General features: G+C 53.1%; 1 protein-coding gene across 1 annotated transcript in view; it reads right to left on the bottom strand.

Moving 5' to 3' along the window:
- Nucleotides 1-27,070, bottom strand: part of Pmepa1 (prostate transmembrane protein, androgen induced 1) — a 49,847-nt gene that overhangs the window by 6,075 nt on the left and 16,702 nt on the right. Inside the window, exon 2 of the mRNA XM_021644415.2 lies at nt 1,643-1,797. Within this exon, the coding sequence (XP_021500090.1) occupies nt 1,643-1,797 (155 nt within the window). The remainder of the gene's footprint in view (nt 1-1,642; nt 1,798-27,070) is intronic.

Below are 27,070 nucleotides of genomic sequence, written 5' to 3'. Positions count from 1 at the left end.
GGGTTGCCACTGCCTGCCTGTCAGGAGGGTGGCTTCCTATCCTGCACTGTGAGTCAAAGAGAGACTAAGCCTCCCTTCACCCCACTATTGCTGATGGGGAACACCTAAGGGCAGGATAGAGCTCCCAAAGGGGCCTGATATGCAGTCAGGAGGGGCAAGTCCCACCCTCACCTGCAGGAGATAGCTACCCTGACTCTGGAGTCTGGAGAGGACCCTGCTGGGTGCCAGGAAGCCCCTGATATTCACAGTGCTAACACGTCAAAACGCAAGCTTGGACGGTCAGCCAGGGAACCCTCAGTAACACACACAGGGCAGTTTTTAGGATCCCTAGGGTACCATGACCAGCTTTGCTCATGTCCTTCGTTTGCATACTTGCATGCATGCATAGAGACCAGGCAGTACTCAGGGAGTTACTCTAGGTGACTGCCCTTGGCAGTATGTAAATGACGTGGGACTAGTTACACAGTCTCACTTAGGCTAACGAGGGGCCCAGCACATGTGAGAATGCATGCCTCTTGGGCTCTGAGGATGCCTGAGGCCCAGGACACTGAACTCTGATCCCCACTGAACTCCTGTATTTGGTCTTCCCTCCCTCTTAAGGGTGTCATGTCTCCCACTGTAAGGCTGGACCTCAGAGATGTGCACCTGAGCCTCTCATCCACAGCTTCCCCCAAGGCCCCAAACCCCTGTGTGTGGAGCCCTTGCCTGTGTCTAACTTCCTGCCACCCACAGTCCTAGGATGGTCCTGCCTGTTGTCTTCCTCTGCCCGGGAGCTTGGGCACACAGGGAGCATTCAGCAGAGAGCTGGCGGGTAAGGCATCATGTGGATGAGGTTGCCTTCTAGCCAGAGATGGCCAGCTTGCTATGCCAAGTCTGAATTACCCAGGAGGTACCCTTGCTGGCTCATACACCTGAGGAGCCAGCTGAGACTCAAGCCCTGGGAGAGGACTCGTGGGTGTCCCGTTGCTTCCACGGCCTCCCAAGACACATGGACTACACGGCCCAAGTGCTGGTGGCATGCTGGCGAGAGGGTAGGACTGCCACCTCCTTCTATCTAGGTCACAGCCCCAAGACTGGGGGCATCTTTCCCACACCTCTGTCCTGGTAGGCACCCAGTCAAGCAGCGGCTGCTGTTTCTCTGCTGTCTCATCTAGCTTCTCAATGGCCTTAGGAGGCCTGACCTCCCTCCACATGGCCTAGCTGTCTCCCCTGAACCCTGTTCCCCCAACATTGTGCCCACTCAGGGTTGGAGATTAAGACAGGTCCTGGCCCTGACTTGTGCAGCGAGGCTCTTTGGAGAGGCTCTGGGGAGCCCTCAAAATCATCCCTGACACCTCCTGCTCCCTCTGGGGAGACAGCAGGAACCTCTCTGCTGCCTTTGTTCCCGGGGTAGCACTGGGCACCCAGGGCCAGGCACATCCACCCTCACTTCTGCCCTGAAGGTGCAAGTTCCCAGCTTCCCTCCAGCCCAAAGCTCCACACCTCAGATAATGTGGTTTCTGTTCTGCTGACTGGAGGAAGCTGCAGGCTTCTGGGCCCACATCCCGGTTCCTGTGGGCCCCCAGATGGGGATAACGTGGGTGTCTGGCCAAAATGTTCCAGGCAGCTGGAAACCTAGGCTGCAGCCCCAAGGGTCACTTACCGAGGACAGCCCATCGTCCCTCCTCCTGGCCTGGCTGTGTCGGCTGATGAAGGAGCGGGCTGACAGCTTGTAGTGGCTCAGCAGGCATGTGATCATCACCACCATCACCATCATCACTACCACGATGACCACTATCTGCACGAACTCCAGCTCCGCTGTGGGGCAGAGGGACATGTAAGAGACTTTAGGGCCAGCCTCTGAAGGCTCCCACATACATAAGGCACAGGGGAGAAGCCAGCTCAGAGACCCCGTCCAGAATGTGGCCCAGCCCCAACCGTGGACATGCATGAAGACTCAGTCTCTGCCCTCAGAGATGCCACACATGGCCTGGCTCTCGGGACGGAGCTCGCGTTTTGGATCCCTGTGGTGAGGAGGTTTCTTCCACTTACGGGTCCTGGAGAAGGACAATGGGTGGAAGAGGGGGCTCATGTGGTCTGGAGTGGGATGTGGACAGAAGCAGAGGCAACACACAGGCATGCATATACCTAAGACTTGCCCAGCGAGGGCTGGCTCTCCAGCATCCTAACACTCACACACCCCAGCAAGACATGTTTCAACCTTCCCACCCCCAAAGCAACAGCCCCCAGCCCTCCCCACACCAGCAATAGTCAACCCTGCCCCTGCCCCCAACATTCCAACCCACCTGTATATCCCCAAAAGAACATCCCAGTACTCCTACACACCCCAACTCCCCACCAACATACCAACCCTCCTACACACCCCCAAAACAGCCCGATATTCCAACACTCCAACCCTTCTTCTTTCGACAAACAGCCCAGTGTTCCCATGTCAACACTCTCACATACTAACACCCAAACTCTCAACACCCCAAAATAACAGTCCTCTACCCCAATGTCCTCCTTCATATAACGTTCCAATCCTCCTACACTTTCCAAAACAACAGCTTGAAATACATACGTCCTGTGCACCCCAACACTTTCACATTGGGATCAACACTCTTAAATCTCAAACAGTCCAAAACCCTTCTACACCCCTCAAAACAATTCACCACTCCTACATACCTCAGCACTCCCACATGTACCCCCAAAACCAAACCTCGATACTCTGACACCCCCCAAATACCTCAGCAAGCAACAAGCCAAACCTACTACACACCAAGAAACACAAGGCAACTCTCTCTCTCTCACACACACAAGTACACACACCACACAGGCACACAGACAACATTTTAGAACACACACCACACTGCCACAAAAACTTAGACTCCCCACACAGGGTCATGATGAGGCCCCTCCCAGGTGCTGCATGCTTTCTCATTTATTTTAGTCTACACCATCCACCCCTACCCCACCCCCAATCCTTGTTTTCGGTTTTGGTTTATTTCTCCCCTAGAAGCAGGAAAAGCCTTCGAGTGCTTGGAAGGGAAGAAGCTATTTTGATGCTGCTTAAGCGGGCGGTTCTGCTAACCCTGGGTAGGCCGAGGCTCAGCAGCTGGCTGCAGCTGGTGCCAGTACAGACCCCCGGCAACAGGCAGGATGCCAGGAGCCGTGTGGGGCACTGGATTCGGCACAGGGACCGCAGCCACCCCCAAAGGCGCTGCTAGAGGTTGGGGCGCAGTGAGGAGCATCCCCAGCCCCGGAGGAAAAACCTTGGGGGAGAACTCTCCCGGCTGAAAAGAAGAAAAGGAACCCCAAGGCCACAAGTTCAGCTGCAAGGTGGCTGACTCAGCTCTGTGCTTCCAGTGACAGGAACTGGGGGGGGGCTGAAAGCCATCATAAGCCCAAATCTCAAACCCAAACCTCTCCTGTCACCACGTTGTCCTCATTGCTTTGAGCAGGACAACAACACAGCCACGAGGGGAGCTTTACGGTGCATGAATGGAATGGTTAACCTCTCATCCCCACCCCACCGCCCCACGCTATCCCTCAGCCCCAGCCAGTCTCTAGAATACCATTCTCTCTTTCTGCTGCCCACAGGTCCCTTACACCACTGGGCTACTGCGTGTGCTATGGCCACAGTTAGGCAGGGCCCACTGTACTACTGAAAATGTCAGCATGCGGGACCCTTCCCCACCCCCACCCCGTGACAGAATGACCCTTCAAGTCCTGTGAAGCTTACATCATCCTTCCCTTGACATTTAAGTGCTTTCTTGGGCCCCACTGAAGGGCAGGACCTCGAGATGAAACACAGAACTGTGAAGGAAAAGATCACAACACCTAAGTGCCCACAGCTGAGACTCCAACCCAAGCGTGGGCTGCAGCGGGAGCTTCTGAACCAGGCCCACCTCACCCTGGAGAAGCCAGACGGGGATAGGGTAGAGGTGGTGAGCTACAGGGCTCTCATGAAATTCACCCATGCCTCAAACAGGGACCCTTCTAAGTGGACACTCAGGCACCCATATGTATACAGCCTGAGTGGGGTGATGGTGAGGCCCAAGACTAGGTCACTGCAGCCACCCCCTGTCTCCCCAGGAGAGGAGAGGTGGGTCCAGGGCTGGACAGCTTGGCCTGAATGTGCCAGGCACTCAGGTCTGGCTGTTGGGACCCAAGATAAAGCCGAGCATTCAAGGGACACAGGGCCTGCTTTGTGTGACACCCACATTCCTCCAAAGGGCCTGAAGCTCCTCCCGCTCAACTCTCTGTGCCCCTCACCCTGGTCCGAGACACCCCCTCCGGCTTTCTCTGGGGCTTCTGCCCACATCAGGCCTAAAGGGAGAAGGAGATGTAGGCGGCCTTTGTTCCTGGCCTCTGGCAGCCCGAGGGACTGGATAGGGTGCCACACTCCTCCTGGGGTGGTCTAGGGCCCTGGGAAGACTGGCGAGACAGGAGCTGAGACCGCAGGGCAGTAGCAGCTGACAGGACGTGGGGGTCAATGGACAAGATGCCTGCAGGCCCAAATGGGGTTGACAAGTCTGGGTTCCTGAGTCCAGAAAGTGGGAGAATTGCTCCCCACAGTGTGGAGAGGGCTCTGTACGTGGCACAAATTTGGCCACTGGGTGCCACAGCTACCAATTTCTACAAGGTAGAGATCCAGAAAATTCACAAGCCAGGAAAAGGGAACTCAGGCTCAAAACGAGAAACCGAGTCCACAGAGTTGTCCAGCAAAGGCTTTGTGTTGAATGTGGCTGGCCATCAAGCAGGACAGGAAGTGTCCACAGCATTGTGCTCATGAGGACTGCAGGGTGCCCAACACCCACCTGTGAAAAGTAGGGTGCTGGGTTAGGAAGAGGTTACAAGAATCCGGGTACCACCAAGGCAGACACACAGACACACCTGGTGTGAGGACAGCTTCCTCAGTATTTCACACAGGCTAGGCACAGCTGGACCCATCCCTGGCAAAGCTGGGCAGACAAGCAAAACCACGCCACAGAATCCAGACCACGTAGCCCGAGGCAGAGCTGAGATTGCATTCACTGGACTAAGGCTCCAGGTTAAAAGCGAAGCGAAGCCAGGCTCATAGTTCATGCCTGTCATCTGACAGTCCTTGGGAGGGTGAGGCAGGAGGGCTAATACCAGGTCAAGGGCAGCCTGATCTACACAATGAGTTCCAGGCCAGTCTGCTCCATGAGGTGAGACCTTGTCAATAAACAAGGAAGCCAGGGACATCCTGGCACAGTTACCAGACTTTCAGCCAGGAGACATTCTGTGTGGTAAGATGGGAGACCTCCACAGCTGGTCCCTAGTGATGGGGGCCTGTCTCAAACAGCGGTAGTGGCACACAACTTAAATCCCAGCATGGGCCAGGGCTTGCATCTGTGCCAAGGAGGTGCCAGTTCGGGCTGTTAAGGAGAAGGTGACATGTCTTTGGCACACGAGTACTGGGTTTGAATCCCAGCCTGCCACTTCTTCCCACTGCAGACTGGGGTGTGTGTGCAAATGGGCTCCAACCACCTGGTATCTGGATGGACCTGCTGCCCTGCCCCCACACTTCCAGTGAAGAGAGGAGCACAGTGGGGGCTGGAGAGCAGTTCCACCTGGCTCAGGCAGCCATGGTGGGGGTTTTCCTAGGCCAGATCATTTCCCCAAGCCTACCCCTGGGTCTGCCTCAGGGGAGGGCGGTCTCGTCCTTCCTGGTTAACAAGCAGCCTGCACCAGGCCCTGTCTGGCCTCCTGGCCGCACACGGAGGAATTAGGAATTGGCACTGTCTGAAATTTATGAAAATCTAATCTCGTTAGGCTTGCCTGGTGGAGACCCGGCGGGCGGCCTCATTGTCATTCCGAGGAGCCCCAGCCGCTGGGGTTCTGGCCACTCCATCAACATCCCTCCCCCACTGCCTCTTGTATTTGAAAGTGAACTGGCTCCCCCATACCCTTGAATTCAAGTAAAATTAGACCAGACGTCAAAGGAATAACTTTGTCATCTCTCGGGTGCCATTTTCAAACACCCCCGAAGGAGCATTTATTTCTTAGCGTAAGAACTTATATGATTTTTTTTTAATTGCTTTTCCTCTGAAGGATTGGGGAGCGGGCGGCAGGTTGTGAGGCATTTCTGGTTTTTAGGACAGACAGACAGGCTCTCAGAGAGCCACCAGGTTCTGCTAAGGTACTTGGTTCTGGCCAGGTGACCTTGAAGAACCAGGTGACACACCCCATTCACCCTGCCTGCACCTCTAGTCACTGCTACCCTGAAAGCAAGAGGAAGAGAAAGACCTGTCTCATGAGGGCTAGGAAGGGCCCTTCCATTCCTGGTAGCCTTGTTTGTTTTGGGGGGTTCTGTTTTGTTTCTTCCTTCCAAGTCTCACTATTGTAGCTCAGGCTGTCCTGGAACTCACTATGTAGACCAGGAAAGCCTCCAAATTCACAGAAATCCACCTGCTTCTGCTTCCAAGTGCTGGGGCTAAAGGCTATGCTATACTCAGCTTGTTTTGATTTGAGATGGGTTCTTATGTAGCCAAGGCTAGCCTCAAACTTGATCTATAGCCAAGGATGGTTTTAAATTTTTGATAGCCTGCCTCTACCTCCCAGAGATTACAGAAACCAAGCCAGGTATGGAGAATGAAATCTATACCTCAAGGTCCTGGGTCCTAATCCTCGCCCTGTCACTTACTATGGAGAAGGGGAAAATAGCTATCTCGATGGATGACATTCAAGCTTGCTCTCTGCTAGCCACTTCTCGTGTCCACTTCTAATACCCCGGTCCAGGGCCTTTTCCTCTGATGACTGTTTTTTGTTTTTTGTTGTTTTTTTTTAAAGATTTATTTATTTATTATGTATACAGTATTCTGCCTGAATATATGCGTATGAGCCAGAAGAGGGTACCAAATCTCATTGTAGATGGTTGTGAGCCACCATGTGGTTGCCGGGACTTGAACTCAGGACCTCTGGAAGAGCAACCTCTGAGCCATCTCTCCAGCCCTGTTTTTTTGTTCTTACATGGCAGACCCCATGCCCCAATCGAAACCGTTGTTGCTTCTAGGGATGATGTTGTGAGTTTTTTTGTTTGTTTGTTTTTTGTTTGTTTGTTTGTTTCATCCACATGCTTGTCCCCATAAGTACTTTCTGGTCTTTGTCCCAACATCAGGGACACCTTAGGGATGTGTCCCCAGGGCACACTGTCTAAAACAGTCCTTTGCACCCAAACCTAGGATCCCCTTACTTACTCTCTGTGGTGTTCCCAATATTCGGTAGAGTGCATATAATACAGAGGCTCATCAACTTGCTAACTGAAGAGCTGAAGGTCTCAGCGAGAGATCCTGCCTCAAAAAAACTCCTGAGAAACAATACCAGCAGCTGACCTTTAGCTTCTGTGCCTGAGCCTGCATACGCAAATGTATTCCTTTGTAAATAAAGGTAGAATTTGCCTACACAGGCCCTACTTTGAGGGAAACATGGGGATCAGCAGGTACATACAAAATGACAATTATTGGGACCCAGAGCACACCTTGCCCCACCCAGCAAAGAAGACGTCCCCTCCATGAAAACATTTCTGTGTATGGCAGTTACAAGCATATACAATTGCATTTTCAAAGCAACCTAACTTGTAACAAGACACTGAGGTAGTCTCTCTGCTGGGACTATCTGTGTGACAAGAATTGCTGGGGGCAGCGTCTGGGATTGAAGGTGAGAACACAGGTTAGCTGCTGCACTGTGGATAGCCTCCACAAGGCAGGGAGGGAGCAATAACCTGCGTATTCCCCCGGTTCCCAAGGGTGCATGAGACAGTCTCTTAGGCCTTTCCTCTTTACCCAGAAGAGGGTGGAGACATGTGGCCACAACCACATCATCACCCCGTGCTAGCCAATGGCCCATGGTGAATAGCAATGAGGGTGAGTAGGCTCTGAGCACACACCTTCCCCATCATGTTTCACATGGTTGGGACCCAGCTGGCCTCCCCACACCTCAGTACTGTTTCCTCCATATATATACACACACCTGTCCAACCTGTCCATCCTCATTCACCTACTCATCCACTCATCCATGTTTACGTATGTCTGTTTATCATCCAACTATCCATCCACCTAGGTTCTCATCCATTCACCATCTACCTTCTTTTCCTTGCTGGAATCAAGCCTGACACTTTGGGCCCCCAGAAGCTCTATTCTCCAATCATGATACCTACACATCCCTGTACCTCCTTGTGAGGCTCAGTTCGATCCTCAAGCTCCCAGACTGACCATTCTTTCCCTGGGCAGGAATCTTAACGGGGTCGGGCATACCTTAACTCCAGCCCGGGGCCCAGCAGGAAGTAGACAGCAAAGGCTCCACAGGGCTCTGCCCGGTGAAGGAGGTACAGGCACTTAAGAGCTAGAGAGTGAAGGCGGGGTCAGCTCACTACCAGCTTGGGAGTGAGTGCTTCTCTTCTGGCTTGCAAAAGACTGTCAGGTAGAGGTAGGCTGGCTTCTCCCTCAGTGGCAGAGGGTGGAGTCCAGGTCCCTACTCATTGCAAAGAAGCACAGACCACATCTCCACCTCCTTGCTAAGCTGCTGAGGCTAGGTTGGGGGAAGTGGCCACGCAGGTGGCCAGCATTGAGCCCCAAGCACGGAGACCTCATGTGCATGCAGGGAGCAGGCCTGTGAAATAAGGAGTCCCGGAAAGGTGACAGGCCTGTCTAATCACTTGAGAGCCTCGTGATTAAATGCTGCTTCAATAAGGGAGGGCGAAGCCGCACCTTTTATCTTTCTCGCTATTACCCAAATGGAAAGAACTAATGGGCTTTTTTTTTCTATTGTCACTGGCATCGAACATCTTTAAACACCCGCTGTCAGCACAGCGTCAATCCTGTTCGTGAGTTACTGGCAGGGCAGGGAGAATTCACAGTGAGAGAGTGCTTCCATCCATGTGACTGCCTGCGCTTGTACCCAAAAGATGTTTAAAATAAGTCAGGTGGACCCAGTTTTATTGAGCAAAGGTGGTGGGAGGGCCCAGGACGGGAGCCTGTCTGCGGCTGGCAGCGTGGATGGCCACTGCTTTGGAAGGCACTCTGGTAGAGACTGTTAAAATCGAGCACGCTTGTAACCTCTCAACCCTGCAATTCTAACTTCCAGTGTGGCACGTGATGGAGTTAACATTAGCCTCCCTGATGACAGTACACACGGGTGGGTGTGCGTGTGTGCGGAGGTCACACTTCGTGGAGCATTTCTGAAATGGAAATCTCAGTGTCACCCAACAAACCTGGCACCCATTACTACACGATTCCACAGCCCTAGTCAAAAGATGGTCTCTGTCTGAGGAGCACTCAGCCTCCCTGTGGGAAATGTCTGGGGCTGGACAGTCCCCACTGTGGGGCTGCTCTGTATATTTAAGGGTGCACAGCAGGATTCCTGGGTTTTGTCCTATCACTTCCTTTGTGACATCTGTATGTGGTTCCAGATGTTTCCAGATTTGCCCTGGGTACAAGTCACTCTACTGGCTCACAGGTCTGCCAAGAGAAGGAGGCCGTTATAGTGGGACAGAAAGAAAAGGACACACTAGGACGGACACCCATAAAGGACATACATCAGAGACCCATTTTACAGAAAACTGCAAAAAAAAAAAAAAAAAAAAAAAAGAATGGTGACTTCTGAAAGAACAAGACTGAATGTTTATCTTTTAGGTTTCCACAGGTACTGGGAATCAAACTTGGGTCTTTTGAAAGACCAGAACACTCATTTTAACCACTGAGCCATCTCTCAAGCCTCATACTTGCCCCCTGAGCCATGTCTTAAGGTCCACTGTTTGCCTTTTTCTTAAGAGAAGCAGCATTCAAAATTTATTTATTTAATCTTTTGAGACAAGGTTTCACTATACAGATCAGGCTGGCCTCAAGCTTACAGAGATTCCTAAGTGCTGGGGTTCAAGGCCTGGGCCACCATGCCCGTCTACATTCATCGCTTTAAGAAATCTTAATGACATACTCAAAAGACCCCTTGTACAAACCCCATGTCTGTTTGTGCATGTGAGTTTCTGAGCGTTGGCCAACAACGAGGCCCACGATGCCCTTGTGCCCCAGGAGGTGCCTGCGTTCCCTGGAAACCAGCATGTACTTTGCTCAATTGCTGATCTTCAAGGGCCTGGTATTTCCCGACAGGAGTCGGGACTTGAGCACCCAGGAGAAGGGACGTGAACCAGGGCTCTGTTTCCAAGGCTTTGGGACAAAAGACTCAGCTCTGAAGTACCCGCACAATGCACTGGCTATTGAGCCCCTTCTCAATGGCTCTTCATTCAGTCCTAGGGGCCTTACTGACGCCTGCCGCGTGCTGAGGAGCCAAGGGTCAGCTGGGAGCAGCCTCTGTGCTCACCCGGGGGTGGCCCTGCCTTTCAGGACCAGGGAGGGGTGGCTAGTCTTGCCTGGAACAGAGGCGGGAGGCTAGAGGGGGGTGATGAGGACCTGCCTATGTCCCAAGTCCAGATCTCTCCCTGCGGTCAAATGCATGATAGTGCAACACGCTGGCAGCTTCTCTGTGCCTCAGTTTCTACTTTGGGAAAAGCAGAGATCCTCAAGTACCTTCTCCTTAAGACTGTGGTGCTGATGGAGGCAAGAGCCGTGTGTAAAGTGCAATGTGAGGCCGAAGGACAGTGCCGCAGCTAAGGTTACGGATGCTGCATCTCTTGCAGCAGACCCAAGTTCGGTCCCCAGCAATCCACTCTGGACAGCTCACAGGCACCTGAACCTCCGGCTCCAGGGGACCTGACAGCCTCTTTTGATCAAGCATACGCACACAGAGGGAGAAATAAACCTTTTTTAAGCACAGGAAACGGAACACATAAAATCAACAGCCCTCCGTGAGGGCCACCAGGAAGGCAGGCCTAGCATGCCTGGATGACAGTATCTGTCCAGTGAGTGCAGGCCTTTGTGTCCCTCCATTTACTACCTGTGGCCTCCTGATGATGGCTCTGCCCCTCTCCTGCAGCCTGGCCACCCTCTCCCCACTGACCGCCTCATCCTGTACCGGTTGCCATTTCCCCGTTGTGTTTCATTTTCCTGGCAACTTCAAACTCTTCTGTGAAGGCCTTAATTTTGCAAACACCACCTGTTCCATCTGCTAGGCCTTCTAAGAAGATGTTTGAGTCAGGACTGACAGCCTCTTGGCCTGTCTGGTGGCCTGTTATTGGTGCCACTCTGTCCGATGGAATCCGGCCCAGCAGGCACCCACAATTGGCATGAGCCTGGCAAGCCAGAAACACGCTAACTGACTGACTTCTCATCACTCCTCAAAGCCCAGCCCTGTCTGCCCAGGAATCACCACTGTGCTGCAAAACCAGAGCATCGCAAAAAGACTCTCAGAGCCCCCTTGGCAGTCTCTCCTCTGTGTTGGCAGCTATACTGGTGCGCCAACAGCAAGGACAGCAGCAGTCCATCCACACATGGTCAGTCAAGCAGCAAGGAATGGCCACCTCAGAGCAGAGCAGGTCCTCACGGATGACACCCGTGCCCTAACTCGATGCCGCTGTTCTGTGTGAGCCTGATGACTGCCTCACCTTCAAGGGCTTGTTTTCCCCAGTATAAACACTTCCCACCCTTGACCCCTTCATAAGAGAAACTTTTATTACATTTCATTTATTTAGTGGGCGTGGCATGCCATGGGGGGGGGCGTCCGAAGCAGTTAAGTTTTCTCCTTCTGCCACCTAGATCTCGGGGATTCAATTCAGCTCCCATTGGGCTGGGTAACCTGCAGAGCCACTTCATCAACCCTGGCAGCTTCCTTTGTGCATCAGAAAACATCATGTATCTCTAGGCAGGTATATAAAACAAGTAGCAAATTAAACATTTATTGATAATAAATCACAAAGAAATTTATTTTAAAATCTTTGGCATGTGCATAATTTCACTATCAAGTGTGAAAGCAATCTGTATGCTAATGAGATGGGCATGCTTGCTTACTTAACATAAAGAATTAAATCTTGGTTAAATATCTGGTCCTGGAGACAGAACACCTTCAACACTTTCTAGGGCTGACTGAAAAAAACTTTGATGCTGTAATAGTGACACCAGGAAGGCAGATTTTTCACGAATACGTACTACAAAATAGTAGGCAGGTATTTGGGGCCATTTCTGAAATTACTAGCCCCAAACCAGAATTCATTTAATGGTTTTTTTTTTTCTTTTTAGAGAAAGTTGGGGGCTAGAAAACAGACTCTACAGTTGAGCCCACTGCTCCTCTTCTAGAGGGTGTGGGCTCAGTTTCCAGCACTGGTACAAGACAACTCAAAACTGCCCATAACTCCATCCCAAAGGATGTGACATGCTCTGCTGGTTCCCACAGCCCTGAACACATATAAAACAGTCCATACGCGTGGGCAAAATACACATAGAAAGTAAAGACAAATGGTTTAAAATTTAACACAATAACAGTCCCACGATATACTAATTTGATATGTACTGAGATATGATGGTGAGAAAATATTAAAAGTCTTTGTTTCCCGTAATTAAGCTATCCTCTTTCAATCAGAGCAGAAGACAGTATCTGCTGCAAAACATTGCAATCCCTGACATACGGCAGTCTTCGATCTGAGCTGAGGCATTTTCAGGCAGCGTCCGTCCACTGGCTACGCCCAGTGTGATGGCATGCCCAGTGCTAAGGGCACGTGTTCGGTGCTCAGGGTCACGGCTGCAGTCAGATTGAGATAGGCAACATGGGCCAGCACTGTGAGCGACACCTGAGATTTATCACAACTTGACCCTTGAGTTAACTTTTGGTTTTGGTGCTTTCAGAAACCTGCTCCGGGTGCCAGATTTTTCACAACGCCCAAATCCAGTTTTATGAAGCCCCAGATGGGGGGACGACCCACAGTTTACAAAGCTGGGGATGCCCCACCTCTAGACCCCGTGACCAAATGGCGCTGCCCTCATTCGGTAGGCGTGAGAATCCCACAGAAAGACGGACTGCATGCTGCCTGGTTCCCAAGAAGCCTACAAGACACAGCTGATTGTTGGAAAAGGAGACCTTGGATCATCATGTGACCCTGTCTCTTTCCAACCTTTGTGCACTGGTGTCCATCTTCCCCTCCACCAGGGTGCAACTGTATTTGGAGATGGGGCTACCAATGTTCCTGAGGGTGGGGCCCTTTTCTCACAGGCTCAGCGCCTTCATAGAGATGCCATGGAACTCAGCTCTTCTCTCTCTGCCTCTCCTCACCTGTGCACACCACAGAAAGATGAGGGTACAGCCCTGGGACAGGCCAGAAAGCAGTCCTTGCCTGGACCTGATATGCCAGTGCCCTGTTAGTAGGCGTCTCTGTTCCCAATACCTCAAGAAGACACTCGTCTGTAGTCCCTGGGGTGTTGCTCTAGTGGCCCGAGGTGACTGTACAGGCAGGAACACAGCCGTTGGCTGAGCTGTGGGTGTAGGAGCCTCTGCACGGGGAAGTGGACTGACACAAGCCAGTGGCCCCTCTTGGGGACGGGGGTTGTTGACACCGCTTCCTGCATGCATGGATGCAGAGAACTCTCTCACTCGAAAGACTTTTTCCTGCTTACGAGTCTGTCCTCCGGCCCCTGGCTGTGCCACAGGCTCATCTGAGTAACGCTGACCTACTGCCAGGCCCAGGTCCCAGAGCCCAGTGCCTCAAAGTTTCAGGCCCCCAGCATCCCACTTCCGGTTAGACTCATTTGGACAGAGTGATCGAGAATCTTCTTACAGCTGCTGACAACAGGAGGAGTGTAACAGGCAGGGGCAGGGGTCACTCTCGGTTCATGATTATCCCTGCAGCTCTCCAGGATGGGCCTTTGTCTTGTGAGAGTCTGAAACTTGGAGAGCTATAATGATTTGTCCCGGGTCACACAGTTTAAAGGGTAGGGATGAACATTCTCTTCCACAGTGGACACAGGGACCTGGTGATGCAGCCACACACTCTATAAGTGGGTAAAACAAGGCAGAAGCGGCCTTACAGTGGTCACTCCCAGGACAGCCACTTCCCTGGCCTTCCCACCTTCAGCCTCTAGAAGCAGCAGCAAGAGGGAAGTGGCCAGGTCATGGTGACACCTGTCCTCAGGATAACCTGCTGACCCAGGCTGTCTGACCCACTTATGTAGGACTTAGAATGTGAGGAAGAGCCTGGGGCATGATTAGCCCTTTCTGGCTATTTGACAGTTTTGTAAGGGGGAAAAAGTGTTGGCTATATTATGGCTAACCACCCGGGAGACGGGTGCCACCTACAGGAAGGGGTGTGGCCAGGCTGGTGGCCTCTGATAACAGCCACAGAGCACATGGGAGGGCTTCGGGAGTCTGTGGGTTCCTCCCTCCCAGAGGCTGCTCTGTCCCCCTTAGGTCTGTCTGGAATGTAAACCCACAGGGCCCTCCCCCAACACCCCCAACCGTCGCTTCCCGTTCCTTTCCATTCACCTTGCAAAGCCAACCCCAAGAAGGAAGTGCAGTCTCCCAGCTGCCGGAAACTGAGCCTCCTAAAGCAGTCCCCTCTCGCCCCAGCTGCTGCTTCCTTTCCAGGTAACTCCCTAAGCAGAAAGTCCCCAGCCCAGGAAGGGCAAGGCTCTGATAGTGTCTCCAAAGAAAGTGGGGGAAGCTGCAGAGAAGCCTTTGTTCTGAGATGGGGGCGGGGGCCACCGCAGTGAGCGGTGCTGGCAGGTGGCCCAGGTCTAGGTCGGAATGCACAAACAGGTGGCGCCCTCCCCGGGGACTGTGGGCAGCCACTCTGACCCACTGTCTTAAGGCCACTGTATCAAAATCATGAGTGGCTTTGTGGCTTACCAAATCTGGGACTCCTGTCTCGGCCATCCCAACACCAGCTGAAACACAGTAGGCGCATAATAAATGGAGGTCAGCATAAGATTACAAGGCCAGCAGCTGGACTGACCCAGAGGGGACATGTGTGACAAGGATGTCGGCCACATGTTCATTAATGAGGCAAATCCAGCTTACAGGATAATGTCTGATACGGAGAGTGAGTGAGAAACAGTGACAGAGACCAAGAACTGAAGCATTCCATCTCAGGACAGACCCACTGGAGCTCAGCGATGGCCACCGATGCTGAGATGGTCCTTCTTGAGCTCAAGACTCAGAGCTGTGTGTCCAGTCACAAGCAGATTCCGCCCTGTACCCTAGTCGTGGCTTAGGGACCAACAGGGCTGAGGCCATGGAAACCTTACCATCAGCCCTCAAGAGCACAGGGTTTATCTACAAGTCTTTGTCCTCCTACTCTCTCTGCTGCACCTCCCACTTCCTGCTCCCTCCCCCACTCTTCTGACCCCAGCACTACAAGGATTTTCAATAACCGTGGGATTTTTGATGACTCCGGGAAGACTTCCCTCTCCTGCCTCATCGCTGCACCTCTCGGCAACTTTCCTGCTCATACCTTCCAGGCCTGCTGGCCAGGTTGTTACCCCACCCCCGGGACCTTTGTATGTGGTTTTGCCTGCTAGGACCATCCTCCTTAGTTCTCTCATCACAGCTACCTCTCACCCCTGAGTCAGTGGGAGGTCTGTTCTGGTTAGGAAGGACTTGGCATTGTCTTTTCTGGGCTCTCTCTCTATCTGACCTCCCCCTGCTTCCTGGTCAAAATGGCAGCTGAATATCTTGGCTTGCTGGAGGACCGCACCTCCAGAGAGTAGCTAGCCCAGAGGGAACTTCAGGCAACAGCTCACCAGGAGACAGCCAGAAAAACTATCTTTATCCACCTGCCTGCCTGGCTACTGGTGTTTGTGGATCACCTGCCGGGAGGCACTTGGGAGGGCCCCTATCTGTTTCACACACACTATGCCCACGGTGCCAAGCGCCAGAGGCCACCCAGAGTGCCACTTGACATTTGAAGGGTTCCCACCTCCGAAGTCTGTGCCCCAGAAGCCCAGAAGGGCAGGGGTGGGGAGGGGGGAGTTAACAAAAAGCTAAGGGTCTTTCCAAATGCACAAGTTTAAACTCACACCCCTAGGCGCTGATCCCTGAAAACAGCTGCTTCCATTCACCCCAAACTGTGGGCCAAGTATTCACAGAAGCTTTATCCAAAGCCACCACTGGGACTCAGGCTAAGTACTCTTCAACAATGACGGGTCAGTAAACGTCCTCTAGCCACACCCTGGAATACTACTCAGCAATTAAAAGGAACCAGCTGCAGCTCTGCCTGGCAACCTGGGTACATCTTCAGGGAATTACGCAGAGTGAAAAAAGCAATCTCAGAAAGCTATACACCGTATGATCCCATTTATATAACATCCTTGAAATGACAAAATTATAGAGATGGGAGCAGATTAGACGTTGTCAGGAGAGGAGGAGGCGGCGTGCATGGCTATAAAGGGAAGGACGCAGAGTCTCAGGCTTGGGACTGTTGTGGGGCTCAACTGTGGAGGTTACACAAATCTACGTGAGATCAAAGGGCACGGAACGAACATCAAACTTCAAAGGAAAGCTGCTCAGTGGAAAGCTGGGATGGCAGAACCCTGGCCTCAGCATTGTAGCTACAGGAAGTGCTGAAAGCTAGGTGCTATGGCCATTGCCATCTCATAGTGATTTGGGGGTTTTGACCCTAAGTGAATGGTCTGGGAAGGCACAGTGCCTCCATGTCATTAGGCTCACCCTGCAGAGGGTAACCCCAGCTACCATCTGTGGGGCATAACCCAGACAACCCCAGGATGGCAGCGTGCTACAGGAGGAGAACAATGGCAAGGGGAAACCCCTTCCTTCCATCCCAGCCTCTCCCTCTTCCCCCTTTTCCATTCTCAACCCCTTCTGTCCCAGCCTCTACCCCTCTCAGAGCCTCCCATCTTCAGTTTCTTCCTCCTCTGTACCCCAGCAACCCCCTTTTTCTTCCCAGCCTCCCTTTCTCTTCCCACCCCAGCCTCCCCTGCTCTCCTCCCAGCACCTGCCATCTGGCTGCTGCAGGCAACCACATGGAACCAGCCCTCGGCTGGCACCCTTCAAGTTGAAGTCTGGCTCCCAGGTTTGAAGATTTAATTCTAAACACAATATTTAAAATTTAGAAGCGAAGAGAGAAAATTCCAAGTCCCCCCGGAGGTGGTGGCTCCTGTTAGCTCTCCCATGAGAAAAGACCCTTCAGACTCATTAAATGTGAACGAGAGCTGGGGAGGGATAAGAGAGAGGGCTTCCCTAAACCACTGCACCCTGGATGCAACCGAGTACTCGGAGCCAAAGCTGAGCATCAGTGTATCAGCCATACAAAGCAACTTCATGATGAGTCCAGGGTCTATGCTGTAAACTCCTGAAAGATGAGGCCGAAAGGAGAGGAGAACAGACTGGAAGTGCAAATGTTCTGGGGCAGGAATGCTGGACTCATTCAAGGAATTGAAAGCCTTTGCTCCTGTACATGGGACAAGGAGACAGCTGCTGAGGGGCCCTGGCAGACAGCATCTGGGCTTCCCAGCCAGGAGTTGTGGTCCTGTGTGGAATCAAGCACAGACAGTGGAGCTGGGGAATGATTCGAGTAGGACTCTGCCGTGTGAGCTTGCTTACAGATCAGAAGTCACACATCCAAAGCCAAACACCCCTTTCCCGTGACTGGCACAGCCTGGCTGGGCCCTATCAGGCTCCTCCCCCTCCTGGTTACAGCCGGCATTAGGCAGCTCTAAAGTCTTTCACATGATCCCAGGTAAAAACACAGATTCCTCAATGACCAGGGGTCTCTGGGGTCAGAGGAATCAGGAGAGGACAGAGGAGGGAAGGGCTCAGCAGACAGAACCAGTTCCTGGCTACCGGATGTCCGAGCTGCTATCCACACTCGCACACAGCACAGAACCCGGCTTGCACCAGGGAGCCCAGCGTCATCCCTGACAGTGCAAGAGGCTTCATCCACCAGTCTCTAGGCAACTCCTCCTTAGGACCTGTGTTAGACAGACGGGGCTCAGCTGGGCAGGTGTTATACACCCCGCCTGCATGTAGGGACTGCCCCAGACAAACCCCAAACACCTGCGCTTTCAAGACACTCAGTTTTATACAGGAGGTCCTCTCTAGGCTGACACAGCCAGCTGAGCCTTTGGTACGGTCACCACAAGGGACTCTCCCCTTGATCTTCCCACTCCAGCTGCTACCCTCACACTGCCTTCCCACCCCTACCCACAACTGCCTCACGTGATCCTATGACCTCCAACAGGAGGGCACCTGAGACTTTCTCAGCTGCCTAGGAACAAGGCTCCTTCACCGCCAGCCCATCTCCAGCCCCTTCAGCAGCACCCAGGGGCTCATTTATTTGACAAGCCCACCGTCTTTCCTCTCCCTGGCATGCAGGCCAGGCTGAAGCAGAGGCTCCCGTGTTACAAGAATGATGCTTGGCATGGAATCCAAACACTCAGAGGTAGGAGGCCAGCGTGGCCATCAGACCACCGTGGGACCTCAGGCATACCACCCTGGCTGTTCTTGCCAGCTGTATTCCCTTCCCAACCTCAGCACAAAGTCTCTGTGTACTGGGCTGGTTCAGACCTCCACCCTTCTGGATGATGGGGGGCATGACACTTCCTAAGTTGTTCACCCCAAGGTCAGCTTGCAGCGGACACCCCGCAAGCTGGAAAATGAAAGGACTAATGGGTGTGCTGCCCTGTGTTCTGATTTCTGAGATGTGCCTGATGCAGCCCCCACCCCCACCCAGAGTCCAGGTCCTTATAGCAACACAAAGCATCCCATCCCAGAGGGAGGCAAGCTCAATGGAGCTATAAATACTTCTGCTAAAGCTGCTGGGGAGCCAGGCTTTCTGCATGAGCAGGCCCCGCTGGAAAGGGAGGCGGCTCGCCAGATTTGTTCCGAATTATGAAAATAGATGTTGTCTCCCCGCCACATCTGTTTTGCCTGACACATGAGCAGCAATTCGCCTCCTAAATACAGCAGTGCCCAGAGCCAGCTCGGCTTCTCAACTACAGAGGAAAAAAGAGGGGAGGGAAGGGGGGGAAGCCCAGTCATCCCAGACTTTTGCCCAACTCCTCTCCTGGGTGCCTGTGCTGTGAGTGGCCTTCAGCTCTCCTTGAGCAAGGCGAGACTGCAAGTTAGAACGAGCAGGGTCCCTTGACACTGAGAAAGAGGTCACTAGACATAATCATTATTAAAAAGTGCAAAAAAAAAAAAAAGAAAAAGAAAAAAAATAATAAAAGAGTTCCTCCAACCCCCCACCTCCAGCTGAGGGCACATTTTTGTTGTTGTTGTTTTAACATTCTATTCATTTTACTGGGGCGGGGGGGAGTGGTGAGTTGCCGTGGTACGAATTCAGGTGGAGGTCAAAGGACAACTGAGAATCAGTTCTCTCCTTTCACCATGTGTGTGCCCAGATGCAAACTTGGGCTGTCAAGCTTGGCAGTAGGTGTCTTTACCCATTGAACCATCTTGCCTGCCTGAGGGTGTGAGTTTTTGATGTGGCGAGCAAGGCCAGTTTAGGGAGAGATCAGGAACACGGTCCCATGTTGGCTCAGGGACTGGTCACTGTCATCCTGCTCCACTAATCACTTCAGGAAAGACCCAGTTATGGCACAGCAATGGCTGCCAGTGGAGGAGCCAGAACTCTGTGCATGGCCCAGCCTCTTAAGACACGTGGGATGGGAATCCTGGGAAGCAGGGACAGCAGCAAGGACACACACATACCTTATAGACTAGCAGGTACTGCCTGTCTGTCCTGAGTCGTTCCTTAAGCCTCTTCCCTCAAATGTCTCCTTTTGGGGTTTTTGCCTGAAGGATATTACAATTTGGGGGACCAGGAGAAAAAAAACTTAGTGACGTCCCAGCTTAGTTACAGCTGCTGCTCAGGAGGTTGCCGGTCTTTGGGCTGGGGGGAATGAAGAAGAGAGGAGGAGAAAGAAGAGGAAGAAGAGAAGAGGAGGAGGAAGAGGGAAGAGGAGGAGGAGGAGGAGCAGGAGGAGGAGGATGAAAAGCCTCAGCCTGGGAGGACGCTGGCACATGAGCAGCCTGCCCCCTCCCAAGTTACACTCACAGCTGGACAGTGAGTAGATGCCTGAGTGTTGGGGTACACATGTAGGGCTCAGGCCCAGAGGGGACCACCTCCTTCACGTGTTAGAAAGAAGATTCTGCCCAGGGTTCCCTGGAGACACCGGTGGGTCAAAGCCCCTTACCCCTCCCTTCCCTTTGTGCCCCCAACTGTGTAAAACACAGGAGATACTCAAGCTGCAGGAATGGGGTGGAAATTTATTTTCACTGCAGTGAGGACAGTTTGGGAAGGGGAGTGACGGTCTGGCTGGATCTGTCCAGGACAAGGCAGGTCTCTATCCTTAGCCTTCACTCTGGAAGAGGCCCAGAGAGCCCCCTACAGCACCAGTCCTCGGCCTAGACAGAGAGCTGGGCACTAGGCCCAACTAGGTTCCCACTGGGTTCCCAAGTCCACAGGCTATGGCCGCCTCACAGGGAGGGGAGTGGTTGGCATACTGGCTTCTTCACAGAGAGCTGGGGAGAAGGCTGCGAGGGAGGTGCAACTCTGGCTGTTGTGGCACCGAAGGGCTTGACTGGTGCCTCGGTTCCTGTGGGAATGGGTGGATGGGGGCACCCAGAGTCTCTCTGCCAAAGCACTCACCCCTCTTTTTACCCCTGGCAACACTGACCTGGTAGCTATGGCAATGAGGCTAACTAATATGACTTTATTTGGCAGCACAAAGCCTAAGGCTCATTTAAGTAGCCCCAATATTTACTTCCTTAAGAAGCCACTTTCTGGTATCTTTATGGAGGGAAGGGAAGAGAGGGAGGAGAGGGAGGGAGAGAGAGAGGGGGAGGAAAGAGAGTAGAGGGAGGGGAAGAGAGGGAGGGAACAGAAGAAGGGCAAAAAGAATTGGTGAAACAAATTGCAGAAGGGAATGTGAGCCCTGCTCACCCTCAAGGAAGGAGACCTCTTAGAATGTCCTAGCATGCCCCACCCCCCACCCCTGGTATAAAATTAGTGCAGTCAAGTAAATGTGTTATAAACACAAAGACCCTGCCAGGAGGCAAAGTGCTTTAATTTAAGGGGGTAAGGAGAGAACATTCAGGGGAGGGGCAGGCGGTCCACTGGGAAGCATGATGTCTGTAACCTTCCCTCTTAGCACGGGCAGAGGGAAAAGCCATTTCCCCCGAGAACACGCATCTGTGGGACGTCTAGACAGTCATAAAGAGGACAATTACACAAGAAAGACGTTGTACAGCGCGGTCCCTTGGCCTTTGCCAGGGCACCGCTGCACCCCTTGCTAACTGCCCGAGCAGTCGAAAAAAAAAGAAAGAAACCGACAGAAACAAGAAAGGCTGGTGTGGGCTGGCGTAGGCAGGACCCACCGTGCTTTATGAGCCAGTGTTTTGAAATCCCACTTGAAATAAGCCGGTAAATGAACCCAACCAGGTCTCTCCCCGCACAGAGACCAAATATTCCGCTGGCGTGCAGTCTAGACATACAACAAAAGACTTTTTACAGCTCCCAGAGACGCGCTGACAAAGTAGCCATTTACAGACCCCGGTTGCTTTCTCTGGCTACAATTTGTCAGATGGACTTAAATGAAAATGCTAAGTTATGGGTCTGGTTTGGGTCTGCTGGTGGGCAGGGAGGGGGAGGGGGCTGGAGAGAAACAGGAAAAAAAAATCACCTGACTGGGCTGTTTCCTGAACTATTCTGGCAAGGCTCTAACTAATCCAGCTGTGCTGTCAGGGCTCGCCCACCGAGAAGCCACAATGTTGGAGGTGGCGGTGCTCAGTCAGAAGTGGGTATCAGGCAGAGGGTTCTGTTAGAGTGCCTAAGAGAGCTGAGAGGGAAATCTGGTGTGTATCTTCCACTTTGCATTTTGCAGATGAAGTCCTTGGCTCTGGCATGTCCCCAGGGACAGACTTAGGGTAACCCTAAGCCCTTGTACTTACTCATACTAGGTTCAAAAGGAGCTGGAACCGTAGAGAAGCTGGGCTCCATGTACCACCAGCACCTCCTATGTTACAACCAGACAGCCACCAGGGATTGGGGGGACAGGGGGCCTCTAATTTCTTCCCCTTGGGGTTATGGCCTTCTGAGCAAGACTAGTGCCTGGCAGGTGCCCGAAGGGCGTCATTCTCTCCTGCAGCCTCTTCTATCTCTTTTGCCACGTGCCAGCCACATGGTAGTCTACAAGAAATGGCCTGTGGGCCTTTCCTGTCCATCCTTCCTCTCCTCCCTCACTCCCAGATGTTGGCATGCAGGCATGGGACCAGCTACACAGATCAAGGCCCTACTCCGCCACTCCACAGGCTGTGGTTCAAGTTCAGTCACCTCCAAGCTTCGACTTCCCCAACTGTGAGCTGTGAGGCTGGTCAGACCAACCAGACTGCTGTTACAGCTATTGCCCTCATACAGTCAAGCCCCCCCCCAGGTAGCAAGCCATTTGCCTCCTTCTAGAACCAGGCACACAGCCATCTGGCTTAGGGTCACATGCAAGGCGGGGTATGCAGGGACCAGGGCAAGTCAGTGGGGTGGGCATAGTAGGAGAGGAGCTGAGCACAGTGCCAGACACAGTGAGTGTGGTGCCAGACATAGTGAATGCTTCAAGAACTTGCCAGCCATAGGCACAGGCTCCCCAGGAGAGGTTGATTACACCAGGTCACTAGTGAGGGAAGCCTTGCCAGTCCTAAGGACCCTCAGGGAATCGGGAATCGATTCTGGAGAGCCACAGCCTCAGCGTTCTAGGACTGAGCCCTGAGCACTTTCCTGGGCTTTGTCTGGGTTTCCACACTCTCATTTTTAAATGGCTGCTCCTCATATGTTCCTCCTGCAGCGACAACCGTGGCTCTGCTGTCTGAGGAACCACTCAGGTTTATCTAGGCAGATATGCCAGTCCCCAGAGCATCCAACAGGGAAGGGCACAGGCCGACCCTGGAACAGCATGTCCTTTTGTTCAGGTACTGAGTAGGAGTGACTTCCTTTTTATCCAGGCTGGACTTGCCCGGGGCTCTCCAGAGATAGAGGAACTAGCTACCACAGCCTGCCATTTAGCACCTGGACCCCAAAACCAGAGCAATAGGGACTTGCCCAGGGTGCCCTAGGCAGGATGAGAAAGAACTCACTTACCTTTTGCATCTGGGAGTCCCCTCTACATACACCCACTTGTCTAGTCACCAGAGCAGACAAAACTAATCAATTACCACACCTTTCTCAAACAGCCCAGCCCTGGCCTCAGAAGCTTACCCTCCCCAATGTCCTGAAAAGCTCTCGGCCAATCAGGTAAATAAAACCTGTCTGGCAGGGCTGTTCTCAACACAGGGTCTCTGGCCTGAAGGGGATGATGAATTATTCAGGAGAAATAGGAAAAACTGACACGTATTCAGGGCTCACATGTTCAGAGCAAATGAAGCAGTGGGTTCCAGGAGCCACCCACGATCCCCACAGCACCCTTGGCAAGAAGGACCTTGTGGGCCATCTCCCTCCACTTTGGGCTCTGTCCAGGGACCAGCCTCTCACCTCATACGCACCCAGGCCCTAGGTCTCATCCATGATCTCTAGGCATGCTACCCTGGGAAGCCAGGTCTGTCTCTCTGTGGCCTCTACCTTCACCATAACCTCAAACTTTCCCTTCAGCTGGCCCAGCCACCCATCGCCAGTTTCTTGGAGCTGGGTGGGCGACCCCTCTTCGCCCCTCCCTGCCTCCTGCTATTCAAACAGCAGCTGTTCAAGATTGTGCCAGTTGGCCCGCTCCCCTCTTCTGCTCTGAACCTCACAAAATTCCCCAGTGCCTAAGGCACCCCAAGGCCTACTGAGACACTGTAGGGTCAGGCCCATCCTCAAAGTCCTGTTCCTCCCTGTCCCCCAAGGTCAGATAAAGCTCTACCCCAAGATTAATGGCTCCTAAAACACCGGCTTAAGCTGGTGACAAGCCCCTGTGACTCCCAGCCCTGGGGGCTTCTCCTGGGCACAGGGAGATTCAAAAGGACAGGTGTTCAAAAGGAGCTGCTCTAAGGGCAGCTGGCCATGGCTGGCCATGAACCTGTAGCCTCAGAACCCGTTTGAGGGCTGATGATTTCTTCCTCACCCAGTAGCTTCTCCACTTTTCAGTCCAGCTCAAACTAATCAGTTTCCCATCTGCCCTCTTCTCTTTTAATTATGACGGCATCACACTGGGGATGAGGTCTCTGGGCCTGGACTGTATTAAACTCCAATTCCTGGGATGATTGTCCTTAGAAAGACACACTGTCTATGTGGCGGTGGCAATGGCGGCAGCGGGGGGGGGGGCTGGGTGGGTCTGGTAGGGGGAGGGATTTTACGTACACTGTGGGAAGTTCAGTTGTGCCCTGGGTGGGTGCCCCTAACACCATCCACACACTCCTACTTTTGACAAAGAAGTCTGCAGGCATCGCCAGAACCCAAAGGCAACTGAGGCTCAAGGGAGTGAGGACCCTGCCGATGAAAATCTAGAACTGGGGGAGGCTGCCTCTCCCTGGCCAGATGAGGCTCTCACATGGTACATGCTAGACCTCCTTGCCACCAATGGGCATGGTGAGTCGGCAAGGCTGCTGAGGTTCCTGTCTCACTGGGGACTTTTTCCATTTGTCCCTCTCTTGCCAAGACCTCAGACATCCTGGCCTCCCTGACTGGGCAGAGGCAGGCACGGAGTGCCTGGAGTTCCTCTGGCACAGTCCTGCCCGACACTGCCTCTGGGCCTTTGTCTCCACTGGCAGCCTGCCCCAGACTTATTGGCACAGGCCCTGGGGTTTTATTTAGCCCGTGTCAGCAGTGCTGGGCACACAAACCCAGTGGGTGTCAGATGGACTGGGCCGCGGGGGTCGTCTCTGTGGGGAGCAGCCTGGGTTTCAGTGGTGGGCTGGTCACATGCTGGGCTGCCTCCTTTGAAGCCAGCTTCCCTGGCCCACTATCCATCCCTTTCTTGTCTCAGCCCAAATGCCACTTTGGCCTTCCCCCAAACCCTGACCCTTCAGAACTCAAGGGAGCAAAGGTGTCTAGACTGCCAGTCTCAACATGAGACAAAACTTTGTGTGGTGGGGATGGGGTCTGCTCTCCCCAGGGAGAAATGCTGGGTAGGGAGCTTGGCGTCATGGGAGATGAGACCTCTTCTGGGACACCACACACGGCCTGTCCCTTCCAGGGCACAGACACATCCCTAACCCAGCGTAAGGACTCAGCCCTGGGTCTCTGTGAACTTGAGGCCTGTAATCCTCTGCCTGCCACCACTCAGGACTCAGCACAGTACCCATACTTTCACAAATGGCCTTTCTTATCCCAGTCAGTTAAGTGCAGCCAGGCCAGGGTCTTCCTGAGCCTGATTTGAGTCAGGGAAGGGGGCCACATACTGTGATGCTTGGCCCCTGCTGATGCCAACCTGTAGAGACAGGCTGGGTTGCTAAGGTGGTGTTCTCACTTGCTTTACAAGCCTTTGGTTTAGGATGAAGGCCTACCTGGACAGCTTGGCTCTGGTGCTGGGGGCTCCTGGCAATGATGGCCACACCTCCCAGCACCGACCAAGGTCTCCCCCAGCCGAGGCCTCCCCATCCACTGCTTTAAACTTGATGCATACCCCCTTCCTCAGCAGCCCAAGTCTGGACACTCGTATTACTCACAGACCAGGGAAGAAAGGCTGAGGCCCAGGCCAGCCTTCTGGGGCTGCCAAAGCTTCACTTCATCCTGCTTTCAAGGTCAGGGGGGCCCCACACCAGACCCTCCACCCCATCCAACCCAGAAGGCAGTGGATCATTAAGTCCCTGGAGACCCTCCAACCACACACTCCAAGGGAACAGCGGTGACAGCTCGGTGGGGGACATGTCTTTACCCCTTTAAGCAACTGCCCACAAAGAGAGGTAGGCCTGTGTTTACTCCCTAACTTCCCATGGTCATGTAAAGCCCATGGCAGCACATTCGTCCCCAAAGGCAATTCAAGGGGCAGCCTATTTCACTATGGCGTCCCATGTGGCTACGGTCACTCACTCTCCATGGCGGCTCAGATGGAAGCCCATTTCCCCATGGCTAACCATGCTCCATCGTGGCTCATGTGGCTGCCTGCTCCCAATCATGCTCAAGTGGCGACTGTTTCCCCACGGCCACCCCCCAGCCACCCCCCCGCACCCCCCCCAAGGTTACTCACTCCTGTGGCAACTCAAGTTCAGGGCACAACCCCAGGGTCCCTCACTCTCATGGCAACTATTGTGGCTCCCCATCCCCACGTCCATCCTCCTCAAACCACTGGGCAGCCACACCTGAGAATGTTATGTGTAGAACAGCCCCAGGACAGGGGCACTTTGAGTTTTGTCCTTATTGTTCATCAAGTTCTTTGAATGTGGAGTCAAATAAGGAGCTCTCTGTTGCCTTAAGAATCAGGCTATTGTCACTATAGACTGAGAAACACACTAGCTAGCTCTGTCTGGAGTCTGCACTTTAAATGGTCACTTGGACACACTGTGCCCATATCCACAGCATAATGCTTTGGGTTCTTTTTTTCAGTCCCCTCTAGGTGACATGTAACACACACTCAGTAAGGAGAAGGGCTTGAGGCAGTCAGGGGTAGAGCACACCCTAAGATACAGGGAGCCCACGTTTCATCCCCAGCACTGATATAACCCAATACAGTGAGTGCTGTGTGTAACTCGGACCTACCGTTCAGGGAACGATGTCAAGGGGGCATCTGTACGTGGTTTCCAATGCAAATTTTCCATCTGCATGGACACCAGGGGCCCACCGAGCAGCAGGTGTCTGCACAGCTGGGGAGCCCACCGCTCTGGCCCCTGAGGGAAGGGGTGCAGCTCTGGCTATAGCAGCTAAGTGTGTGAAGTGGGCCTGCAGCCCTGCAGCTCCTCCCTAGAACCAGTAACCTAAGAGAAGCGTTGTTAAAGAGAAGGCATCCAGTTTCAAGTGCACAACTGCATGCATAGCTTAGAACCACTGTGCTCCCCAAAGGCGAGCCTAGAGCCCTGGCCTTCCTCCCTGCAGGATTCTGAAAGCTGAGGTAGGTCCTCACTGGGCTCCTTGTTGGCTTCCTGACTGTCACACCGTGTGTACTTCAGAACTTGACGTCTAGCACACAGTAGGTGTTTAAGCAAGTAAAACGCAATTCAGGTACAAGGTGGCACAGGACGGGAGGAAGAGGCGTGAATGAGGTCACAGCTGGCACAATCCCTCACCTTCCAGGGTCCCTTATCATCGGGTAGGAAGCACTCCCTCTCTTCAGAC

This window comes from Meriones unguiculatus, chromosome 4, assembly GCF_030254825.1.
Source record: "Meriones unguiculatus strain TT.TT164.6M chromosome 4, Bangor_MerUng_6.1, whole genome shotgun sequence".
Taxonomy (NCBI): domain Eukaryota; kingdom Metazoa; phylum Chordata; class Mammalia; order Rodentia; family Muridae; genus Meriones; species Meriones unguiculatus.
This window is presented reverse-complemented; position numbering and strand designations above follow the sequence as displayed.